Source organism: Cetorhinus maximus, chromosome 12 (genome assembly GCF_964194155.1).
Source record: "Cetorhinus maximus chromosome 12, sCetMax3.hap1.1, whole genome shotgun sequence".
NCBI lineage: Eukaryota > Metazoa > Chordata > Chondrichthyes > Lamniformes > Cetorhinidae > Cetorhinus > Cetorhinus maximus.
In genome coordinates this window covers 117,357,967-117,382,270 of record NC_135890.1, presented here as the reverse complement: position 1 = coordinate 117,382,270, position 24,304 = coordinate 117,357,967, and the positions used below count along the sequence as shown (strand labels likewise).

At 40.2% G+C, this 24,304-nt stretch overlaps 1 protein-coding gene across 13 annotated transcripts in view; it reads left to right on the top strand.

Moving 5' to 3' along the window:
• The window catches only part of arvcfb (ARVCF delta catenin family member b), a 360,264-nt gene extending 336,719 nt beyond the window's left edge, over nt 1-23,545 (top strand). For 12 of the 13 annotated variants that reach the window (XM_078554490.1, XM_078554492.1, XM_078554486.1 and 9 more), the window contains 7 exons: nt 1,453-1,603; nt 3,992-4,184; nt 8,107-8,218; nt 9,183-9,282; nt 11,420-11,467; nt 12,483-12,574; nt 14,265-14,381. In XM_078554490.1, the coding sequence (XP_078410616.1) occupies nt 1,453-1,603; nt 3,992-4,184; nt 8,107-8,218; nt 9,183-9,282; nt 11,420-11,467; nt 12,483-12,574; nt 14,265-14,366 (798 nt within the window). In that variant the 3' untranslated portion in view covers nt 14,367-14,381. Of the gene's footprint in view, nt 1-1,452; nt 1,604-3,991; nt 4,185-8,106; nt 8,219-9,182; nt 9,283-11,419; nt 11,468-12,482; nt 12,575-14,264; nt 14,382-21,507 lie in introns of those variants that run through there. The other variant, XM_078554487.1, reaches the window with a different exon arrangement.
• The last annotated feature ends 759 nt before the right edge of the window (nt 23,546-24,304 follow it).

The following is a 24,304-nucleotide window of genomic DNA, read 5'->3' as shown; positions in this document are numbered from 1 at the left end:
TTTCACCCCCAAGAGCTATATTTAACTCCTCCTTGAAAACATACAATGTTTTGGCCTCGACTACTTTCTGTGGTAGCAAATTCCACTGGCTCACCACTCTGGGTGAAGAAATTTCTCCTCATCTCAGTCCTAAATGGTCTACCCCGTATCCTCAGACTGTTACCCCTGGTTCTGGACTCCCCTACAATCGGGTACATCCTTCCTGCATCTACCCTCTCCAGTCCTGTTAGAATTTTAATAGGTTTCTATGAGATATCCCCCTCATTCTTCTGAACTCCAGCGAATATAATCCTAACCGACTCAATCTCTTCTCATATGTCAGTCCTGCCATCCCAGGAATCAGCCTGGCAAACCTTCGCTGCATTCCCTCTATAGCAAGAACATCCATCCTCAGATAAGGAGACCAAAATTGCGCACACTGTCCCAGGTGTGGTCTCACCAAAGCCCTGTATAGTTGCAGCAAGACATCCCTGCTCCTGTACTCAAATCCTCTCGCAATGAAGGCCAACATACCATTTGCCTTCTTTACCGCCTGCTGCACCTATAATTGCATGCTTGTGCTGCATGAAGCAGCAGTCACGAATAAGGTCTTAGTGGATGGAGAAGAGTATGGCTTCAGAGAGTGGAGAAATAGCCATTGAAAGAGAAGTTGATTTGTGTAGTAATTTCTTAAAAAGTAGCTTTTAGTTCTGGTCAATTTAAGTGGTTATTGTAATGACCTGAAAACAAAATATAAATGTGAATGGAGAAGAGAGCAAAAGAATAGAATACATAAACATGTCCATGTTTGGAAATGTGAAAACCTTTATTTCTAATTTTTTTCAGCGAGTACAAAATATAACTGAAATATTTTGGGATGTGTCACTTAAAGAAATATCCATTTTAGAGATCAAATGTTAGAATTAAAGAATGTTTTTTAAAATCTCATGATTACACATTTATTAAATACTGGAGCTTGTTAACTTTTAAAAAAATGTACAGCATATCAGCAATATCTGAAACAAAGCTACGTCAACAGAACCTAGTCAAGGTCAGAGGTACAGTTAGATCTGAAATATTGGCTTCTCTTTTTGGAAGCCCACTGGACTCTGCATTATTTTTTGTTCAGTTTTAACGGCAGCGTTGGAGTTTACTGAGTTTGGTGAGGTGCTGAATTAATGTATACTATTGAAGCAAATATTCCCAGATGAGATCATCAGCATTCGATTCTAAATCACAACCTAATTCTATGTGAATTCCACATTCATGGGCTGAGATATTTTACAACTGTTCCTTCATGATCTAAGTTTTTACTCTGTGTCAGCAAATAATCAATACACTTGACTAAACTGAGTACATTTTATATGTTAAGAAAATCTACACTGACCAAAAGAGAATTCAGTTTCTCTAACTAGCAAAATATCTTTTTAGTGTGCACTGATATGAATTTGGTAATTTCGCTTGTAATTACAGTGGTCCAATTACATTCGTTCAACTGTGCGGAAAGAGAAAGGTCTTCCAATTTTGGTAGAGCTGCTGAGATCAGATTCTGATAAGGTTGTACGAGCTGTGGCAATCGCATTGCGAAATCTTTCTGTAGATGGGCGCAATAAGGATCTTATAGGTAAAGTACCAAAGATCATTTTTTAATATCACAGTTTTTGTCTTGGTTTGAGTTACTCGATGGCTGCTCTTGTGGCAAACAGTGGATTCTCATCCAGAAGGCACTCATTAAAATTCTAGTCTCAACTGTTATTTGAACTTGGTCCTTGTGTCTCAATTTTGTTCTTTTTTATTTGGCCTATTGAATGGACTGCATTATTGTGAAGGACTGAAGCTTGTGATAAGATAAAACTGTCATGATTTGTCTCATCCTGTCCAAGGGAACTATCTCTCATCTGGTGACAGGATGGCAGAATCAATGGCTTTGCAAGTCCTTAGTGTATACTGTTACTCTCTCAACTGAGTGAGGCAATGTGCCAGCAAGAAACCATAGTGGGACTATAGAACCAGCTGAGGATGAATTGACAGGCCAGTTGGCTGCAAATTTCTGTGGTTTCTAATGCCAGGAAGGAGGTGGTGGCCTGTAATTCTTTATTTCTCCCCTTCAGAATTAAGAAGCTGCGCGCTACGTGGTGACCCAGTTAGTGACCAAAATTCACCAACTCTGAATTCAAGTTCCTCAATTTGGGGTTTAAAACAGCAATGCAATTTAGCCTCTACAAGGGGGAAAATTAAAGATTTTAATTGAGTACTCAGTTGCCCACCTCAATTTGTTGTTTTATTTTTTTGAAGAGTCAAAATGAGTCCCCAGGATCTCTTAGTCTATCTTAAATAACAACCAAGGATGAGCTCTCTGTCGATCGATAGGGTTCTGTGTAGAGTGGTAATACCTTGGGGTTAGTAGCACTTTGTTAATTTCTCTCCTTGTAAACTGTACCGTTGCTTGATTTTTTTCAAAGTATGCATAATTTTTTAAAAATTAAACCTGACAGTTATTAATCATTTTATCACTATTTCATGTTACCTTGAAGAGGTACAATCTGGTACACAGGCCACAATGTTGAATTCTTGGCTATGGCCATCAGAATAACACAGTACATGAATAACATGTGACCAATCAGAGCTCTGTTAACAAAGCTAGTTATATTTTGGGTATACCACCAGCACTCAAGTAGCAAAAATGTTCCACTTTCTGTAGATTTCACAAATAGAGGAATTCCCAACTACCATTTTGAAGCAATTTCAGATCTATTGATTTATTGAACCTTAGGATCCTAGGTCTATTGAAAATAAATTCAAAATGAATTTGCTCAGCATGATCAGCGCTGCAGAAAGGAAAACCTGGCAATTTTGGCATCAGATGTCAGAATAGAGCATCATCAAGTCAGTTTAGAGTTTTCTTAATAAAGCTCCTTAACCTCAGAAGAACAGTCCGCCATCTTAAACTCCATCACTAATTTTTCTATTTCCTACACCGACCATTTGTTTAACCTCCTTGGGGAAAATAAATGTTTTCTGACAGAGAGTGTTTCAACTATGAAATTGGAACATAGAATAAACCTGATCAAGTTCAGTTTACCTGGAACTTGATGGACCAACTGAGAGCCCAGACCTTTGTATTCCATTCATCTGTGAGAATCTAGAAACCTGGTGCCCCATTAACTTCAGAGATTAACCTCTGACAGTAGGATTACCATTGAGGTCAACTCGAGAAGGTAAATAGCAATGTTGTGCTAGTGGAGACTTCTCTTAAAAGAAAGGGGTGTGACCTACTATCTCTGACTTGAATGTACATGATGTCAAAGATCAACAGCTGCGACCCCCAAGTTGCAAAAATCTACACCCAATGGTTTAGAGTAATATTGGGGTAGTAACTGACCTGCAAGGAGAGAATGCAAGAGTGAAGGCAAGTGAAAAATTGGAGATTTACATGCCTTTAAAAAGAAAATCAACATTCTTGAAGAAAATTACCATCTAGAGCCATAGAAAATATTTCCTGTGTAAAACTAAGATTCTTAATATGGTTTTCAGTGAAGTCTATTAAAATGGCACACTAAGACATATAATTAGTAGGAACACTAAGAGCATGAAACAGAACCAGTTTTAATTGTCTTCAACTGAATGTTTCAATTCATGCTTTGGATAAACTGCAGATTGTGAAATTATTGGTTTTGTAAGCTCAGAACATTAAAAACCTATTGAAGTGTTACAGCTGATTTTTTTTTTGCAATTCAACAGAAGATTTTTGTTAATTTCCATAAAGGTTTCTCAACTAGATTTTAAAGGTGAAGTATCAGTGCAAAGATATTAGATCTAGCATTGCAGAATGCGAACACATTTATCACCATGCAAAAGGATACTTATTGAGAAATATTTGGCATCAATAAATTGTTAACTCAGTCTTACTAAAATGAAATCTATTCCATTCTGCTGTCTTGTCATTCTTGCAAAGTATATTCATCAAATGGGTTTTCATGGTTGTATTTTCTGCCTCCACGCTCTATTGCAGGTAATTATGCTATGCATGACCTGGTAAGCAATCTGACAGGTGGTCAACAAAGACCTGCAAAGAACCTTGAAGAAGACACAATAGTCGCAATACTCAACACTATCCATGAAATTGTTACTGACAGTTCATCGAATGCTAGATCCCTGGTTCAAGCACAGGGCATTGAGAAGCTTGTGGCAATCAACAAATCCAGGTGAGCTAAATAATGTTTATAAAGTAGCTTTAAAAATTCAAGATGTTTGGAGGAATTTACTAGAACACCTTTGCCTCTTTTTGGTGTTCAATTGACTTGTGTCCAACGGACTGCAATTAGAGAACTAAGATTTTATTTTCTAACAAATCCAAAATAAGGTGTGAAACTTGTATACATTTCCAAGTAATGGACTATCCTCACCAGGAATTGGAGGCATAAACTTACCCTACTGCTCCAGTTTGTTTTTTGCTATGTTTTTGATGGGTGAATGCATTGACAACCAAAACTGGGAGTATTTCTTATTATTTCACAACTCGGTATTGCAAGAAAATGGGACTTGACTATATTTTACAATATGGTCTATAGCAAGGAAAGTTTGGAACAAAAATTCCTGTCATGTGTTGCAGTATTTCATCTCTAACAATGAATAGCAGTGGTACCGTTAAATTTTGGTTTTTAATTTCTGAAAGCAGCTGCTTTAATTTGCGTTTAACATTCCCAAAATAATCCTGTGTATTCAAAAGAAACTGACTTTTAAATGCTGTTTAAAAAATCGGGCCTAATACCATCCATTCTGCTGCAACTGCACTTAAATATTCAAGAAATATTACCCTTCTAAATTTCCTGAAATATTATGAGAGTAAATTTGTATCACGCATTTCAGGATGTTCCTTTACCATTTTCTTTTGGGCCAAATTAGAGTTTTTATATTGCTTCGTGGGTTACGGGTGTTGCTGGCAAGACCTTGTTGTGTAGGTCCATCCACAGTGCTGTTCATGAGTTCCAGGACTTTGACCCAAAGATGATGAAGGAGCATTGATGCATTTGCAAGTCAGGATAGTGTGTGACTTGGAGGGGAACTACTGCAGGTGATGGTGTTCCCATGCTCTTGATGCCCTTATCCTTCTAGGTGGCCAACACCATGGGTCTGGAAGTAGCTGTAGCAGGAGCCTTGGCGAATTTCTGCTGTGCATCTTTTGGATCAATGGGTTTCAAACTAGAATCCATAGAGACCTTCCGGGGTGGGTGGGGTTCATGATGAAGGGCCTGCCCACTGGTTGGCAACATGGGTGACCTCCCAGTGCGTGTAGTCAAAAGTGAGTGGCAGCCAGAGGTGTGCTCAAGCTCTCCTCCACATCTGTTAGCTGGTGCCAAGCTTCTTGAATACTCAGTCTCTGACTGACCCTTGTGGCCACGGTATTTTTGTGGCTGATCCGGCAAGTTTCTGATCAATGTTAGCCCTCCAAGATGTTTATATTGGTGGTTGGTAATGTCATTGAATGTCATGGAGAGGTGGTTAAACACTCTTGTGCAGATGGCCATTGCTTGGCAGATGCATGATGTGAACGTTAATTGATAGTGAATGAAATGGATTTCTCAATGTTGTAGTGATGGCTCTTGATTAAGGTCCCAGCTTTGAAGGTTGCCTATTAAAGAATTGGTGTCTTTTATGCACTGCATTTTTTACCGTCCTTCTGGCCCATTTTTTCTTTCCATATTTACTGTGTAGGTGATTTTCTTAAAAAGGAGTTTTATCATGCTATGGAAAATGCATGCATGCATGGACAAAGCAAGTTTGTACATGCTGCTGTTAGATATCACCAGTGTACTTATAACATGTTAGAAATGCCTTTGTATGGTGTTAAGGCACAGGGGTTGGGAAATGCTGAGCTGCTGAAATCCTAAAGGGAAACTTGAAACAGCTGTCGCAACTGTTTTGCAATTTTATTTGATTTCAAGATATGTGCCTTGAAATCAGTAGTGATAAGTCCACCGAGCCTTCAAGGTTTTTTACAAAACTAAATTAAACATTTATTAATAGAAGAAAAGATTTTAAGCACGTAAATAGGTCTACAAATTACTCCTATAATAACTCAAATCTTCTAATTAATGTGACTCCCAGTTACATCTCCGTTAAGGCAACAGTAAAATAAATAGAATTAAATAGACCCAAGCAAAGCACACAATACAAAAACAAAAATACCTGGAAAAACTCAGCAGTTTCGAAACGTTAACTGTGTTCCTCTCCGCAGATGCTGTCAGACCTGCTGAGTTTTTCCAGGTGTTTTTGGTTTGGATTTCCAGCATCTGCAGTTTTTTGCTTTTACCAAAGCACACAATATCCTGGACAGTGACATTCTTAGAGTTTTCTTAGCTTCGGTTCCTATAGACAGCAACTTGAAGCGTAGAGGCTGGAGGCTTTTCACACTTCTGTTAGTCCTTGGAATGCCTTCTCCCTTACACACAACCTCACCACCTTTATACATGTTTCTCCCTTTTTAATGTAAATTCCATTGTTCCAATATGCCTTTGCAACTTTATTTTTCTCTTAATATAATAGTTTCATAGTACTCATATTATCAGTGACCTTTGGGAAAAATAAACACAGTTTGGCTTAGCTTCTTCTGGCTAGGTGTAACATCTTACCATCTCTTTGAAATTCAAACTAACCTAATTTATCTAAAAATGCAAATATTCCTCACATCACATTCTAAAACTTCAGCCATGCTTACGTCTTTAGCATTTCAAACCTAACTTCCCTTTTGATAACTCAAAAGCTCTAAACCAGCTGCCTTCAATTCAATTAAATCCCCCCCCACACACACACATCCACACAGAGAAACTAATCCAAACCCCACTAATAACCTACCTTTACAGTAAATCACAATATTATGAAAATTATTGTATTTTCATGACAATAGTTTGTACTTTCAAGAATCCTGAAACTTACGAGTTTCTCCAGTGGGTAGACTCCAATATCCCCATTGCTTTTATTGGTGTCACTTTATGGATAAGTGTGAGGTTATCCATTTTGGTTGGAAGAATAAAAAGGCGACTTATTATTTAAATGGAGAGAAACTTCAGAATGTTTCAGTGCACAGGGATCTGGGTGTCCTCGTGTATGAAAGCTAGTATGCAGGTACAGCAGGTAATAAGGAAGGCAAATGGAATTTTGGCATTTATTGCTAAAGGAATAGAGTATAAAAATAGGGAAGTGTTGCAACTGTACAAGGCATTGGTGAGACTGCAGCTGGAGTACTGTGCACAGTTTTGGTCCCCTTGACAAAGCTGGAGTTGCATTGGAGGCGGTTCAGAGGAGGTTCACTAGATTGATTCCAGAGGTGGAGGGCTTGTCTTATGAGGAGAGATTGAGCAGTTTAGGCCTATACTCGCTAGAGTTTAGAAGGATGAGAGGAGATATAATTGAGGTATATAAGATGCTAAAGGGGATAGACAAAGTAGACGTGGTGCAGATGTTTCCCCTTGTGGGGCATTCTAGAACAAGAGGCCATAGTTTTAGGCTAAGGGGTGGTAGATTTAAATCAGAGCTGAGGAGGAATTACTTTTCTCAAAGGGGCATGAATCTGTGGAATTCACTACATCAGTGGATGCCGGGACGCTGAATAAATTTAAGGAAGAGATACAGATTTTTGATTAGTAACGGGTTGAAAGGTTATGGGGAGAGGGCAGGAAATTGGAGTTGAGGCCAAAATGAGATCAGCCATGGTTGTATTGAATGGCTCAAGGGGCTGAATTGCCTACTCCTGCTCCTAGTTCTTATGTTCTTATGCTCCTAGTTCTTATAATGGACAGTCGGGAGATGCTTCAACCGAACAAAATATGTTCTCTTTCCTTCCGAATACTCATGTTTTTATGCAGGTTGACCCTAATAGCTCAAATTATTAGCTGCAGGAGCGTAATGCATTTCTAAGGTTTTGGGGATTACGTGAGACTTAGCTGGGAATTAAATTAATAGCCAAGCGCTTAAATATATGGAGAAACTTATTTTGTGTGCAAAACAAAGGCAACTACTATTTAATTTCAACAGTTTTCATTGTCACACATTGAATCTGTCTAAAGATGCATTGTTGTTTTTGCTCATTTTTAATTTAATCATACTGCTTTGAATTCAACATTGTAGCCAGTCAGTAAGGGAGATGAAGGCTGCAGCTCATGTCTTGCAGACTGTATGGAGTTACAAGGAGTTGAGAAATGCTCTGCATAAAGATGGCTGGAACAAGTCCCACTTCCAGGTAAGAGCCACATTGGGGCAGAAGGTAAATAAAGGTAAAATCATTGATTTTTTTTTGTTTATTGTAGCTTTGAACCAATCACAGTAGTCAAAAGCACTGAGCAGCAGTTGTCATGGAAAAGCCTATACTTCATTGCGCTATCAATTGAAACCCACTGGATTCCCACTCTCACCTGCTCTGTTTTTATCAGCATTAGTCTAGAGTCCTATCAAATAAAGATTGAATAATCTTGTGCTTATTAGCAACCAGAAATTGGTAGAAACAATTCCGTAATCACATGATTGCTATTGGTTTGAGATTCCCAGAGTTTGAGATTCCCAGAAAGCAGCATGAATAATTGAAGGGATGCATGATAACTGTTGACAAACAGGAATCCTCAAAAGGCACAGGAGAATCTTTTAATTACAGATTTCCATAGTACTTTGTTTTGGGAAGCTGACGGTATGTCCTAATGTCAGTGTTAAACAGAGCTTCAAGAAACACTGTGATATAATCTAAGAATAACTTTCTGACCATTTCAGATGTCTGTGATGTCTTGATGGGTAAACAATACGTGTAGCTTAGACACAAAGACCAGGAAAATCTCTAATTCTCAGATTGACCTCAGCCAGGTTGGAGGTATGGCTGCTATAATTGGCCCCATTAGCTTGTATTTTGCTGGAGATGAACAGACTGCGGTTCCTGTTGGTGGTCACAAGTAGATGATCCCTGCTGGAAAATGTTTGACTAAAGCAAAATTGAACATGGCTACAATATTCTGCAGTCAAATCAGCTGCTGATTCCCACTGTTTAGACTTGCACCGAAGATTGCTGTTTGGGAAAGGAATTTGAGTGCTTAGCACTTGTGAAACCATAGTCAATAAAAATCTCTTCAGGTAGAGCGGGAAAAAGTAAACAGAACTTGTATGTCTGTTTGATTACTAGAACTGGATTTCTTACAACCTTTTTTTTTAACAACATGCAGCCGAATGTGACTACACTTCCCAAAGGATCTAAAAGTAGTAGCAAAGCAAGTGGCTATGATGACAGCACTCTGCCATTAATTGAAAGGAACCAGAAAGATGGTGAGTGTTGGTCACTTAAATCACATTCTCTTCTGTCTCCATTATGTCGGCTGATTATGCAGCCTGACATTCATGGTCCTAGGTTTTGGAAATTGCTATCCATTTAATGATATATATATATATTACTTAAAACATTACCATTTTTTAAAATAAGGTTTGGTACAGTTTTCATCCCCCTGTCCTTGCTGTTGAAGCACTTGAACGTTGGCTCTCCTTTGCACTGTCCCACTTGAGGTCTAGAACAATGCAAGTACGAGTTACGACTCTGGCATTGACTTGTGAGCATGTGTGTCTTGCCAAGAATTAAACAAAAAGCTTATCATAGCCTCCCATCTGCCAGTCTTCAGATCAGATTTTGTACCTTTGAGGAAGGAAGTGCACATGGTGTAGAAAGAAATGAAGGCTGCAGCAATGCTGCTACTATTATAAATTGCACACCCTTTTTTGGGTCAAACCCGTGATGAAACACTGAGCGGTAGATCTGTACTGTTTGGCTATACATGGAACATAAGGCTGGAGTAGATCATGGAATGGGTGGAGAGAAGGAGGGATTTGAAGTTGAAGGGAGATTGGAAGTCAGTTCATGTGTGCTGGGTCCCCTATTATTCGTCATTTATATAAACGATATAGATGACTATGTGGGGTGTAGGATTAGTAAGTTTGCGGATGACACAAAGGTTGGGCCAGGTGGTTAACAGTGAGGTTGAGTGTCTTGGGCTACGGGAAGATATAGACGGGATGGTCAAATGGGCAGATAAGTGGCAGATGGAATTTAACCCTGAAAAGTGTGAGGTGATACACTTTGGAAGGAGTAATTTGACAAGGAAGTATTCAATATGACACTAGGAAGTTCTGAGGAACAAAGGGACCTTGGCGTGTGTGTCCATAGATCTCTGAAGGTGATGGGGCACATTAGCGGGGTGGTGAAAAAGGCATATGGGACACTTGCCTTTATCAATCGAGGCATAGATTACAAAAGTAGGGGGGGTCATGTTGGAGTTGTATAGAACCTTGCTGAGGGCACAGCTGGAGTACTCTGTGCAGTTCTGGTCGCCACATTATAGGAAGGATGTGATTGCACTGGAGAGGATGCAGAGGAGATTCACCAGGATGTTGCCTGGGATGAAACATTTAAGTTATGAAGAGAGGTTGGATAGATTTGGGTTGTTTTCATTGGAGCAGAGAAGACTGAGGGGCAACTTGATCAAGGTGTACAAGATTATGAGGGACATGGACAGGGTGGATAGGGAGCAGCTGTTCCCCTTAGTTGAAAGGTCAGTCACAAGGGGATGCAAGTTCAAGGTGAGGGGCAGGAGGTTTAGGGGGATGTGAGGAAAAACCTTTTTACCCAGAGGATGGTGACGGTCTGGAATGCGCTGCCTGGGAGGGTGTTGGAGGCGGGTTGCCTCACATTCTTTAAAAAGTACTTGGATGAGCACTGGGAATATCATAACATTCAAGGCTATGGGCCAAGTGCTGGTAAATGGAATTAGGTTGGTCAGGTGTTTCTCACGTGTCAGTACAGACTCGATGGGCCGAAGGGCCTCATCTGCACAGAAAGATTCTGTGACTCTGTATTGGTGAGGACATGGGCCATAGCTTTCTGGATGACTTGTAACTTATGCAAGTACAAATGCAGAAGCCAACATTGGAGATAAGATACACAATGGAGGGGTAGAGGTGAGCTAATTGAAGTAAAAACAAGTAATCTTGGCATATGATGACATGCAAGAAGCGGAAACTGTATACCCGCAGTGCCCTCGAGAGTGATGAGAAAAGGAAGAACTGTCAAAGCCATTCCTGCCTGCAAATTGTGGAAAGACATTGATAATGAATGTGAAATATCCCACAGGTTGAATGAAATTTACAGATGGGAGGAAGCAGTGGAGATGTTTGTCTTGTAATGGAAAGACTTATTTGAGGTACTTTGGATATGCGACACAGGGAAAGCAGTTATCTGACTGATGGCAGATATTTCTGAGAGAAGATTAGAATTTGAACTATTAGACTCTCAGGACTTCAAAAAATGCCCTACAATTCTCTAAGGGTTTGACATTAAATTCTGGAAACGTATTGATTTCAATAAGCAGATTAAGCTTTTTCGTACTGGGAACCTCATGGTCAATTCTATTTTTAGGTAACAAATGGTCTGGTGAAATGATACCCATGGAGCAGTTTGGCCCAGGTAAATATGGCTTTAAATCCCTCTTGCTGTTGTACGCCTGAACCAGCAGCAAATTGCCTTCCAATACGTGTTCCATTTAAAAAGCAGGCTTTTTACTAAACTCTAATAGCTGGGTTTGTTTTCAAAAGCAGTAATATGGCAACTATTTGAATTTGATTTTGAACTTGGCTTGGGTTTGCAAATTCCCTAGTTACAACTTTGACTTTTTTTGGGGGCGTGGTAATGGGTGTTTTCAACTTGTGTTGCAGTACTTGAAACAGCCACAGAAATGTTTGAAGTAATTCAACTGCAGCCCCTAGCTGCAGAAATCTGGTGCTACACTGAGAAAAATTCCAAAAAAACAAAAAAAATACTGTGGATACTGAAAATCTGAAATTAAAAAAACACAATGTTGGAAATGTTCAGGTCAGACAGCATCTGTGGAGAGGAATACAGTTAACTTTTCAGGCCGATGACCTTCCATTAGCACTGTCAAGTTCTCTGCAGCACTTGTTCTATTTAAAGAGCATACTTTTTACTGAAGTCAAGAGTACCTAATATCTAGCCTTGGTTGCAATTTGGTACTTATTTCAATTTGATTTTGATATGTGTGCTTTGCAAGGTGTTGAAATCTCCTGTTTTTTACTGGCCTGTACGTAATATATTTTTATATGTGTATTCTACTGACTTTTTCTAAAATGTGAACATTTTTTATACAATAGGGTTTAAGTTAATAATGTTTACAAACCGTTCCTCTGTCTCCCCTTCTCCCTTGCTTTCTTTCCCTCCCTCTTCCCCCTGACTTGGCTTAAATAACTATCTGTCCAAAATTTGCCTGTATGTTAACTTGCTATTGAGTGGTCTTGCTGCAGGTTGGGCTCTGACTGCATGTGAATTATTTTTCCGGTTTCCTAGTCTTTTTTGAAATTGCACTCTGCTGCGTGATATAAACTCTATACTTCGATAACATATTCATCGAAATAGTGCACTTGAATTCCATTGCCTTTGTATTTGAAATATGTATTCGTCACCGCAGATACTTATTCTACCTTGGATCAGAGGGAGAAAGAGCGCAAGTGTAAGACTACGGACGTTTCTGGGGATGCTTTTGAGCGGCAACCTTTGCGGGTAGGCTACGTTGCAGACGCTTTTACTTAGCACTCAATAGACCTAAACGCTACAAGTTCGATGAGGCAGGCCTCATTTGATGCCTGAATCCAGATCTGGATAGAACTGTTGAAACACAATCCTCAGATATTGTCCTGGCACAAACACACATACTTTATGATGATTAGCCATCATGTGTGATTGACCTGTTCATAATTGCATGGCAGTTGCTGCTGTAGTTAACTATTTTGAAGAGAATAATGACTTTCGTGCTTATTGCCCTAACTGATAATCTCTGATTAAAATGCTTTATCTGCTTTCTTACCCTCTTAGAAAATTCTTGTCTTGGAATTGCTCTTGTCATGTTTGATTTGTCAGCTATGTGCATGAATCTTTAATGCTACCCTCAACTGAAAGGGTTCTTAAGCGTGTATGTGAATTTTGCATGAAATGTTTTTGAATTTTTCCAGAAATGTTAAGGCCTCAAAAAAAAAAGTATATATTTTTTTTAAAGTTTCTCATGAAAGCACCACTGAATTTCAAAAGTTACCCTTTGAGAACTGGAATGCATATTGTGGTTGGTTGAAAAGCATTAATTTTGCTGCCTGATCTTGCTACAGTGCGTTGTCATCCCAGATTTAGAAGCTAGAACGGCAGATACAGCTCCAAGAGGCTCTGGGAACTGAATAAAATGTGCTGATACAGCTATATATGCCTTTCCTGAAGTGAAAGCACCATTAGCGAGGAAAGTATAAGAGTAGCATAATTTACAGGTGTGATAGACGGACATATTAGTGTGACTAGAACAATGGTAACAAATTCCGATACATGGGTATTGGGGATGAAACCAATATATGATACTCGTGAATATAATATAGAATTAAACCTCGTGCAGTTTTATTTCATCTGCGGTTTGTTTTTATTGCATGATCTCCATCGAACTTAATTGCATGATGACTTGACTTAAATTACATTTCCATCACCAAATTGCACATGCAACTGAGCTCATTTCAATTAGACCTGACTTTTTAAGTGGAACACTTTATAAAGCCAGTGTGCACAAAATTAGGATTTCAAATTCATGATTAATTAGAATTTTAAATTATCCTGATCTATTTTTGATTTTACAAAGAATAAATGAAGCAAGAAAGTAAAAATGAAGGGATAGGAGAATATAATAGGAGAGTTACATTTTTAAGAATATGCAGTTGTATGAGCTCTGTGCAATTAAAGCCTTAGATATTTTACAGTGAAGTAGAGCAGATATTCCCATTACTTTCCATTAAATCTTTGTATGCTTTCAAACTAAACCTCCAAAGATTTATAGCTTCACTTCAATTCATATTCTAATTCAGTGAATTAATATGAGTGAAGTTGCATTTCCTGTTCAACCAATCTCCATATGTCAGGCTGTTGAAATTTGACAAGATTTTCAAAATTACTCCAAATTCAATCATATCCAGTAGCCCTCACTTCCACGTGTCTAGCTAAGCAAATGAATTTGGATCAAAATGGATTTTCACTGCTCCCAAATTCTAATGTGCAAATTCCATATTAGGAGGTTTTTTAATACTAAAGATTATATTTTTGTGGTCTTGATCTTTGAGCTGTCAATTATACTTAATTGCTTTTATGTTAAACTAACTTGCCTTTATCTATTCCTGTTTTAAGACCAGCTGTCTTGCTATTAACCCTTTCCCTGTTGCCACAGAATGATACAAATAAGAGAAACATTAACAGGATTAGTAGGGCCTCAGTGAATCTTGTGGATGCTCATGATACTAAACCTCAGCCTGTTGACTCCTGGGTCTAAGTGCTTGCATGGTAGGTGTCTTGAGTTCCAATCACCTAATTAAAAATCTAGTCACATGACAACCATCAATCATATTGAAGTTAAATTGTTAATCATGTAACTTTTGGCTTTGAAGTGTCATTGATTAGTATTTGGACAGCAATTGCTTCCTACCATTGCTATCGCATTCAGAATTAAAAGGATATTTATGCAAACTGTTAGATCTTTCAGTAGCCTTGTTATTTTATACATGAAGGCAATTTTAAAATTCCATGTTTCTAATCTAATCACGATAAAATTTACTGCAGCTTTTTTTTTAAACCAGTTACATTTTTTCCTCCCATGAGATGACCCATCCATCTATCATACTAATGTATGTCTGTAGTCTAAGATAGATGTGTACTGTTTAAACAGTAACCCTGTCCAACATTCAGCTGAACCTCTGGAGCAAGCTTGGGCCACAGCTGTTCACAATCTGTATAAATGATTTGAATGCCGGGACCAAATGTATTAGTTCCAAATTTGCTGATGACACAAAACTAGGGAATGTGAGTTGGGAGGAGGATCCCCTCCAACTTCAGGGGGATTTGGACAGACTAAATGGATTGGCAAGAACATGGTAGATGGAATATAATGTGGATAAGTGTAAAGTTATCCACTTCGGTAGCAAAAAAACAGAAAGGCAGAGCATTTCTTAAATGGTGAGAGGTTGGGAAGTGTTGATGTCGTTAGAGGCCAGAGTGTCCTTGTTCATGAGTGACTAAAAATTAGCATACAGATGCAGCAAACAATTAAGAAGGCAAGTAGTATGTTAGCCTTCATTGCAAGGGGATTTCAGTACAGGAGTAAAGATGTCTTGCTGCAATTGTATAGAGACTTTGTGAGACCGCACCTAGAGTATTACGTGTGATTTTGGTGGTCTTACCTAAGGAAGGATATACTTGCCATAGATGGAGTACAGCAGAGGTTCACCAGACTAATCCCTGGGATGGTAAGATCCTCTTATGAAGAGAGTTTGAAGAAACTGGGCCCGTATTCACTCGAGTTGTGAAGAATGAGAGATGATCTCATTGAAACTTAGAAAATTCTAACAGGGCTCGACAGGGTAGATTTGCTCCAGCCTAGGCCAGGTGGGGGGAGGAGAGACTCGCTCCATGCTGGGCCAGGCTGGAAAAGGAGAGACTCGCATTTGGACTGGGCCTGGCCAGATGGGGAAAGGTGAGACTCGTAGCTGTGCTGGGCCGGGTGGGGGAAGGAGAGGCTGGGCTAGGTCGGGGAAGGAGAGTGTCTCTGTGGGCAGGGCCAGGCTGGGTGGGGGAAGCCAATACTTGCACCATGCCAGACCCAATGGCTCGGGGAAGGGGAGGCTTGTTCCATGCCGGACCGTGTGGATGGGTGAAGGAGAGACTGGCTCCGTGCCGGGTCGGGTGGGGGAAGGAGAGACTGGCTCTGTGCCAGACCAGGAAGGAGAGTTTGGGTCCAGGCTGGGCCAGGTGGGTGGGGGAAGGAGAGACTCACTGCTGGGCCGAAAGAGGCTGGATGTGATGGTGTGGGGGGTGTGTGGTGAGTATGAAAAGACTCGCTGCCCAAGTATGTGAGAGAGAGAGAGACTGTGAGAGTGAGTATAGGGAGGAGGGTAGTGAGGGGTTGTGTGTGTGTGTGTGTGGTGGGGGGGTTGGTGGTTGTGTGTGTGTGAGGTGGGGGGCGATGGGGGGGCGTGTGTGTCTGTGGGGGCGGGGGGAGCGTGTGTGTGGGGGCGAGGGGAGCGTGTGTGTGTGTGTGGGCGGGGGGAGCGTGTGTGTGTGTGGGGGCGGGGGGAGCGTGTGTGTGTGGGGGCGGGGGGAGCGTGTGTGTGTGTGGGGGCGGGGGGAGCGTGTGTGTGTGTGTGGGGGCGGAGGGGGGGTGTGTGGGGGCGGAGGGGGGGTGTGTGGGGGCGGAGGGGGGGTGTGTGGGGGCGGAGGGGGTGTGTGTGGGGGCAGGGGGCGTTTGTGTGGGGGGGGCGGTAGGGGCACGTGTGTGTGTGGGTGGGGGAGTGCGTGTGGGGGGTGCGTGCGTGTGTGCAGTGGGGAGGCAGGGGTTGCGTGTGTGTGGGGGCGGGGACTGTGTTGGGGGGGGGCTGGTGTGTCTGCATATGTGCGCGGGGTCACCCTGTGCACGGGGGAGGGGTGTTGTGTGTGGTGGGGTGGCAGAATTGAGAGGGGTGTGTGTATGTGGTGTGGGGGCGTGAATGTGTGGGGGCTGGCTGGGGAGTGTGTCTGTGGGGCAGCAGAATTGAAGTGTGTGGGGGGGTTGGTGAAGTAAGGGGGGATGTGTGTGTGTGTGTGTGTGTGTGTGTGTCTTGGGGGGTGTGAGAGGGAGGTATTTGGGACGTGTGTGTGTCTGGCTCACTCAGTCAGGATCCCCACTCGCCCCCCAACCCATCACACCCACTGTGTGAGTGGGTGTTATTGAGCGTGTGTGTGTGAGCATCAAGAGATTGGGAGTGAGCCAGACAAACGAGCTCTGTTCCTCCTCATACTCTAATGCTGACCTATATTAATTACTCTTTAATTATCAATTTATTGTTTTGACATTGTTTTATTTTTGCTTAGCAAGTTGTTTCTTTTCTTCTTACCTCAACTTTATTTTGAAATTCACGTTTAATGTTGTGCCAAACCTTAACTTTCTGAAATTTGCTCTTTGGCCCATTTGATTGAGAAGAAAATGGAAATGTGGCCCCTCCAAGTGAAAAGCTTGGACAAGCCTGCTCTAATTGAACGGTGCAACAAACTCTTGGCGCTGAATGGCCTACCCCTGTTCCTAAGTAGCACAATTTTTCATTACCTTTTTAAAATTGCACTTTGGACCTATTTTGGGTTAAATCACTGGCCAAGGCAAACACTTTTTTCGTTTCAAATTGCAACTTCAGGCTGCAAACATAATTAGCATAATTTAGGCTGGCAAATCTTGTGTGTTGGTAGAATTTTGGCTAGTTTTATTTTCTTTTAAATTCCTTCAAATAAATGATGGCCTTGGAAATTTTTTGTCATGTGAAGCAGTTGAAAACTTTATGTATAGGGTGCAAATAGTATATTTTGACAAAATAATACCTTTTTGAAATTCTTTGTGCAAAATTAACTTTCTGCTTCAAAGTGTCCTGTGAACCATGTTTACTCTTTATGGAGGTACATTTTCCTGTAGATTTTATTCTTTTTTTGCCTGCAGCTATAAATCTGTTCCTGCTCTGCCACTAAAATATCAAGTCCTGACCATGCATTAGTGCTCCAGCATGTCATACTGCACCTATCTTGGTGTGGGGGCTCAGGGAGAGAGACCTCTCAATGGAAATTTTATCTTTCGTTTCCTGGTCTGTCATTAGTCTCCGTTAGACGGCCAGTGAAAATAGACACACAGTTTCCACGCTGCTGCTCTCTCCATGGAAGTCCCCTGCTGCTACTTAGGATTTTGCCTCGAGTGTGTTGTGTGGAGTTGGCAGCAAGAGCTCCATTTGCCTGTCACTGGCACTCTCTCCAAATGTACAATAAGTAATGTGTGCACTTCGTAATGCCTGGCTCAAGTGGTGATGATGATCTCCTTGATTGCTTAATGAATAAATATAATGCAAATTCTGGTAATGAGATATACAGACTAGAAGGACCCAGACTGCATGCCCAACCTATGCCAAGTTTGCTTTAATTTAAGCAACTGTTGGCACTCTTGGTGTTGGGGGGGGGGGGACACAACAACGTGTGTTCCAATTTCTAGCTGAAAAGTGTGTGTCAGATGAAGGGCAGGACTAGGAATGGCTGTTTAGATAAGATCCTGCAGATCTAGCTTTGCACAAAAGAAACAAACTTGTGACTTCGATGAAGTATCACAGGATTGCCAGCACAATTATGTGCTTGTGTACTTAACTTGGTCAGCTCTGTCCAGCCCTATCGATTTTCTCCCTGTCCCCACAGAGCCAGTCTCAGTAATGGCTTCATGCTTGCTGCATATTACTGCCTGGTGTGGATTGCCTGTCTTTTCTGCATCATGCTATGCCATTGGACAAGCACATAGCCAGCTGAGTCACGTAACTTCTGACACTGGGAGAGTGCGCAAACATGAAGCACATTCATGGAATTCCTAATTGTTCGGTGTGATTTGTCGTAAATTTGTATTTTACTTTTAAAAAGTAACTTTTTGTTAATTTCACTAACTTTTACAGTTATTGCCCAGTTTTTTTAAAATGTCAAAAATTAGTTTGAGAGATTCTCTGAGGTTACCTGTGATTAACTGACAATTCTGATTTGCTTTTTGAAGTGTTAGCCTGTCGCCCAGGCCTATTTCCTGACCAGTTTATTCCAAGTCCCTCAAACAAAATGATGAATGACCAGTTAAACTGTTTTACGTCTGCCACCACACAGAGACAGGGCCTTGGATTAACAGCTCATCCAAAAACTGCACTTCTGACAATGCAGCACTCCTTTTGTATTGCATTGAATGGATGAGAACGATGGGCAGAGTAGTGGCAAATAGAATTTAATCCTGAGAAGTGTGAGGTGTTGCATTTTGGGAGGACTAACATGACAAGGGAATACACAATGAATGGTAGGACCCTAGGAAGTACAGAGGATCAGAGGGACCTTGGTGTACATGTCCATAGATCCCTGAAGGCAGCAGCACAGGTCGATAAGGTGGTTAAGAAGGCATATGGGATACTTGCCTTTATTAACTGATGCATAGAATATAAAAGCAGGGAGGTTATGTTGGAGCTGTATGAAACGCTAGTTACGCCACAGCTGGATTTCATTTGTGCAGTTCTGGTCGCCACACTATAGGAAGGATGTGATTGCACTGGAGAGGGTACAGAGGAGATTCATCAGGATGTGAGCATTTCAGCTATGACGAGAGACTGGATAGGCGAGGGTTGTGTTCCTTAGAGCAGAGAAGGCTGAAGGGGGTCATGATCGAAGTACACAAAATTATGAGGGGCATAGATAGGAGGAAACTTTTCCCCTTAGCGGAGTTGTCAATAATCAGGGGGCATAGATTTAAGGTAAGGGGCAGGAGGTTTAGAGGGGATTTGTGGAAAGAATTTCTCACCCAGAAGGTGGTTGGAATCTGGAACACACTGCCTGAGAAGGTGGTAGAGGCAGGAACCCTCACAACATTTAAGAAGTATTTAGATGAGCACTTGAAATGTCGTAGCATACAGGGCTACGGGCCAAGTGCTGGAAAGTGGTATTTGATAGGTGCTTGATGGCTGGCATGGACACGATAGGCCTAAGGGCCTGTTTCTGCGCTGTTTCACTCTGACTCTATGAAGTGCCAGGCTAGATTAGTTCAGGTGAACCTGTGATCTCACGACTCTGCAGTAAGCATGCTCTAACTCAGCCATGCTGACACCCATATAAGCATATTACCCTTGTAACAACAAAGTACTTGAAAGCAAACATGTTGATGCCTTCTAAACAAAAAATATAATACTTCAGTCTTAAATATAGCCTGCTGTGTGATATCCTTGTCTCATACATTATTCCTAGCCTCAAAATTCACAGTTGCCTCCGTTCTGTTAAGTAATTCATGCTTGTCCCATTGAGCAGTTATTTTGTAAAGCATGTTGCTAATTTAAAATTGCTTGCATCTAACCATTAAATAATTCTATAACTAGTTTAATATGTTGCTTCATTTTTCATTTTTGTAATAGCATTGCCTACATAAACAGTAATAATCATTTATGTCACTTGCCTTATTCCTGGATTTGCAAATACCACCATGAATATCAGAACAAATTGAATCAAAAAGTGCAGCTATATATAAATAACCTTGTAGGTTGGTGTGAAATAGATAAAGATGCTTGATTTTTAACACTGTTCAATTGAGGAAAGTTATTTTTTTAGACCATTGGTTGAGCATGGCAATGGTTGAATGAATTAATAAGCCAGGGTAAGGATTGCTTATTCCAGCAAATTTGTAAAATGAAATAATCTGCTCTATTGAGGTGTCTTAAATAAACAAGGGTATGAGTGAAAATAACAACTGGGAAATGTGTTTTGCTTATGACTCTGCACGTAAGGGGCTTCATGACATGTATGGTTGAGATCAAGACCAGGACACTTCACTGCTGTACAGAATGCGTCAAATGCCACACAAACAAAACCTTGTGCTACCTTAAATGGAGGTGGGCATTTACAAGAATATGATGATCACTTTATTCATTCCTAAAATGGGCTTCAGAGATAGCAGTGAGAGGTCCTATTGAACATTAGCTATTTGCAGCACACATGGCAACCATTTGGCCCACTGTGTCTGTGTGTCAGGCCTTTGTTAGAACAGTAGAAAGATAATCCCATTGTCCTGTATCTTCCTCACTTTCAAAGTTTTATCAACTCTTGCGTTAAAAAAATGCAATGCTCGTTTTCTCAGCAATGGAAGAAGCCCCTCGATCTTACGATAATACGACTGATGCTGTGAATGCTGCTGTGCTGCAAGGATGAAAAAGTCCATTTAACGACTGTTCCAATAGGTCCTGCTCATAGACTTACAGATTGTATGATGTTAATGAGGACCACATACAGCTTAACCTATAACTCTTAAGCCTGACTGCTTGTTCTACTAATGACAGGATAAACTTTCTGGAGAGGGTAGTTGTTACCTGAGACTTGACTGATCTATCCCAGTTCAGGCAGTTGGCACTTTGTGTCCTTGTATAACCATCATCATGCCATTCTCCTCAATAGATAAAGGAAATATAGTGGGTATTTCCAAGAAAAGATGCATTTAAATAGATCTCAGCGCTCAAACAAAAAATGAGCAAGTTTGACATGAAACTTGCATATGCAGCGGAATGCTAACAAGTTAGGTTGACTAGTTTTGCGGGTTATTCAGCTTTATTGTGTTTGTCAATCTTAGAGTTGATATATTTTTTAAATTTAATGGTGTCTTTAATATTGCAGGCTGGATAATTACCTCCCTTGGACTGGAAAGCCACCCACCACAAGACTACAGGGGGGAAGATTCTATTATTTCTGGGAAGAAAAATTTTTTAACAAGGAAATTACTCCACACAATAGGTGGCATTGTCAGTCCAAGAAAGTGTGACCAGTGACAACTAGAGCAAACATTATTTGATTTTAAAAAACGATCTATTTCCACAACCTATAACTTGTTTTTCTTTTCCCAAACTTGTTTGTTCCAGGCATGAAATGCAGCAGTATTGAACATTATACAGAGGATTTCATTGTTCACCACTGCCATTAGATTTGGAGGACTTCATTTCGCAGAAGCTATCGACTAAATTTAAAGAGAAGGAAAAAGAAGCCCCATCAGTCAAACCATAATATAACCACATCGTTTCGGGGAGATGGGTGGGGAAGTTGGGGGGGGGGGGGGGTGGAAGTTGCAATATAATCCCTCCAAATGTAGCCCTTAGCCAAAAAAATTGCTTTTGTCTGGTTGGCTAGATTTCTTTTGAAATCTTGCAGTAGGTGGTATGAAGGATGATAAGAGAATGTTACGTGGTGAAGAGAAAGGAAGCCAAGAGGGTCTTTTTTTTTATATAAACAAAAAGAATCATTACTTTTAAAAACTGGTTTCAAAATAGTGTTTTTTTTTCCCCCAATTTAAACCATTTACCATAACTTTGTTTGCACTTTCTTTTTGAACTGTGAAAACCAAGTTTAAATCTGTTTCATTTTACAATGGATTTTGTGTTCTGAGTGAAGATATGACATGAATACACAGCTGCTGGGATGAAGGAAGTAAATAGAGAAGGCTAGAAAGGGGTTTGATAGGTGACACAAGAAGGCTTTGAAGTTAATCAGTGGAGTAAGCTCAACTTATTAGACTGCTGGTAGACTGCTGGTTTTATTGAATTGTTGTAAGTGTATAGTTATAACTGAGGTGTTACATGTTCCATTAAGAAAATACAAAATATTTCGATAGACTGGAGCAAAGTGGTGCAAGTTATTTTAATGTGGAAGCAAATTTTAATGCATAGGTGACATTTCACTTTTTTTGGCATTTTGTATATTTACCCGGTTCCATTTTGGAATTTACTGGTTGTGGAATAATGACATAATGTTAACATTATTGGAATGCTTTGCAGTTTATGGCCCAATTCAGTTTTTGTACATTGAAAACCAGCATGACATAAGTGACATTGGTGCTGTACCAGTCTATATAATGACGAAACAAAAAGAGGTGTAGCCCTCCCCCTGCCCCATCCCACCAACCCAAAACAAATCAAAGAATTAAAGGCGCTGTCCCAGCACGGCAAGTTTGTCTATGTATTTTGAACCATTGTATGTCTTTTTATTCAAAAAAACAAAGTTTTGTTGTGTAAAGTTCCAATTGATTTTTACTTATTGCAGTTGAGTTACAAACTGAATTTTCAATCTGGATGCCTGGAAAGCACATAATTAAAAACAGTGACTTTTTCTTCAAGTGCTCCCAAATTACTGGAAAAGTTGAATTTATTTTGCATTCATAATAACTGGCATGTACAGTATGTATTCTTCGTGTCTAACAATATTGGTTAGCTTGACTTTTGCAATGCCTTTTTAAAGCAGAACTGTATCTTAACATTTTTTCTTTGAACTGGGATGGGTGGGTGATTCTGAAGCAGTGATTTTCTTCAAACACTTACGTACCTGAAGGATGATCTGGAATACGTCAGTTGCCAAAACAGTGTCATTGGATGGTACGGACACAACATTTGCTGTTAATTCTTGTTTGTTACCAAAGGGTTGGAAAATAGAGAAGGTCCCTAACTACATTACAAGAGCTGTTTGTGACCTTTAATTATTTTTCTTTTGTGTAGAATGTGCTACAGGTGACTGCTTTGAAGAAACAACAAGCAAGGTCTACCATTCTGGTTGTAGATATTACTGTTCAGTTATCTGGGACTTCTGGTTATTAGTGGCAAATGTGTTTGTACTATCATGTGCCTTAAACTTTTCATGGTAGAAAAAGATGATGTGTTTTTATATATATAATATATATATTACTCTTAGCATAACTGTAGTTTATACTGGTGGGTTTTGCATTGCATTGCATTACACTGTATTATAAATTACACTAAACAATGACTTACCGCTTTCTTAGAACTATGCTACAGTGACCGAATGTATTATGTTTAATTCCACTAATACCCTGCAGCAGGTAGAAAGCTTGTTAAACCAGGTTTGTAGAATTATAAACTTGGTGTGTTTTCAATAAACAATGCCTGGAAATGATTTTGTGTGTTTCTTCAAACTATTCATTAGAATTGTGCAGCCCACATGTAAGGATTACTGTCCAATGAGCCAGCTAAACTCTTCAACCAGCAGTTAACATTTCAAACTGTGAAGCCAGACATTGAGCTTGATGCTGTGTGTAAATGCACTTTGATCTGATCGGGCAAGTCCAGGTCCTATTGTCGGAAACCTGCTGTCTTCTGTAATGCTGAAACAAATTTTGGCATATAGGTCTAATCTATTAGCTCTGTGTATCTGAAACCATTTGATGGGATGCACTTGTACACCCTTCATAATAACTCGAGCTCAGGGGCAAGAGCACTTATGCCAAATAAGAGAACTGCTTCATTCAGTAAAAAATCTAGCACCTGTGATTTTATTCTAATGTTTTGGTCAATTATTGTGCATTTACAGAGACTCCATAGAGGTGTTTCAATGACTTCATTCTTTGGAACCTGACCTTTCTCTAATATTAATTGTAAGCCAGTGTGTGTGTGGATTCCCTAGGAAGCCCCAAAAGGTTAAAATTTCAAGTGTTTGCTATAAATGGATTTGAAAGGTATTCGCTTGGACCAGCTTCTAATTTAACACATTCTTCTTTTGGAATACAGTGTTACTATCATTCACAGTGTAGGAATCTGTTTATTGATAAGCGAACTTGAGTGCAGGTTCAGCAACTAAAGCTGTCTGTTCTGGAACAGAACAGGTCCCCATGGGGAATAGTCAAAATGTTTTATGCCCTGCCAAGGATATCATAGC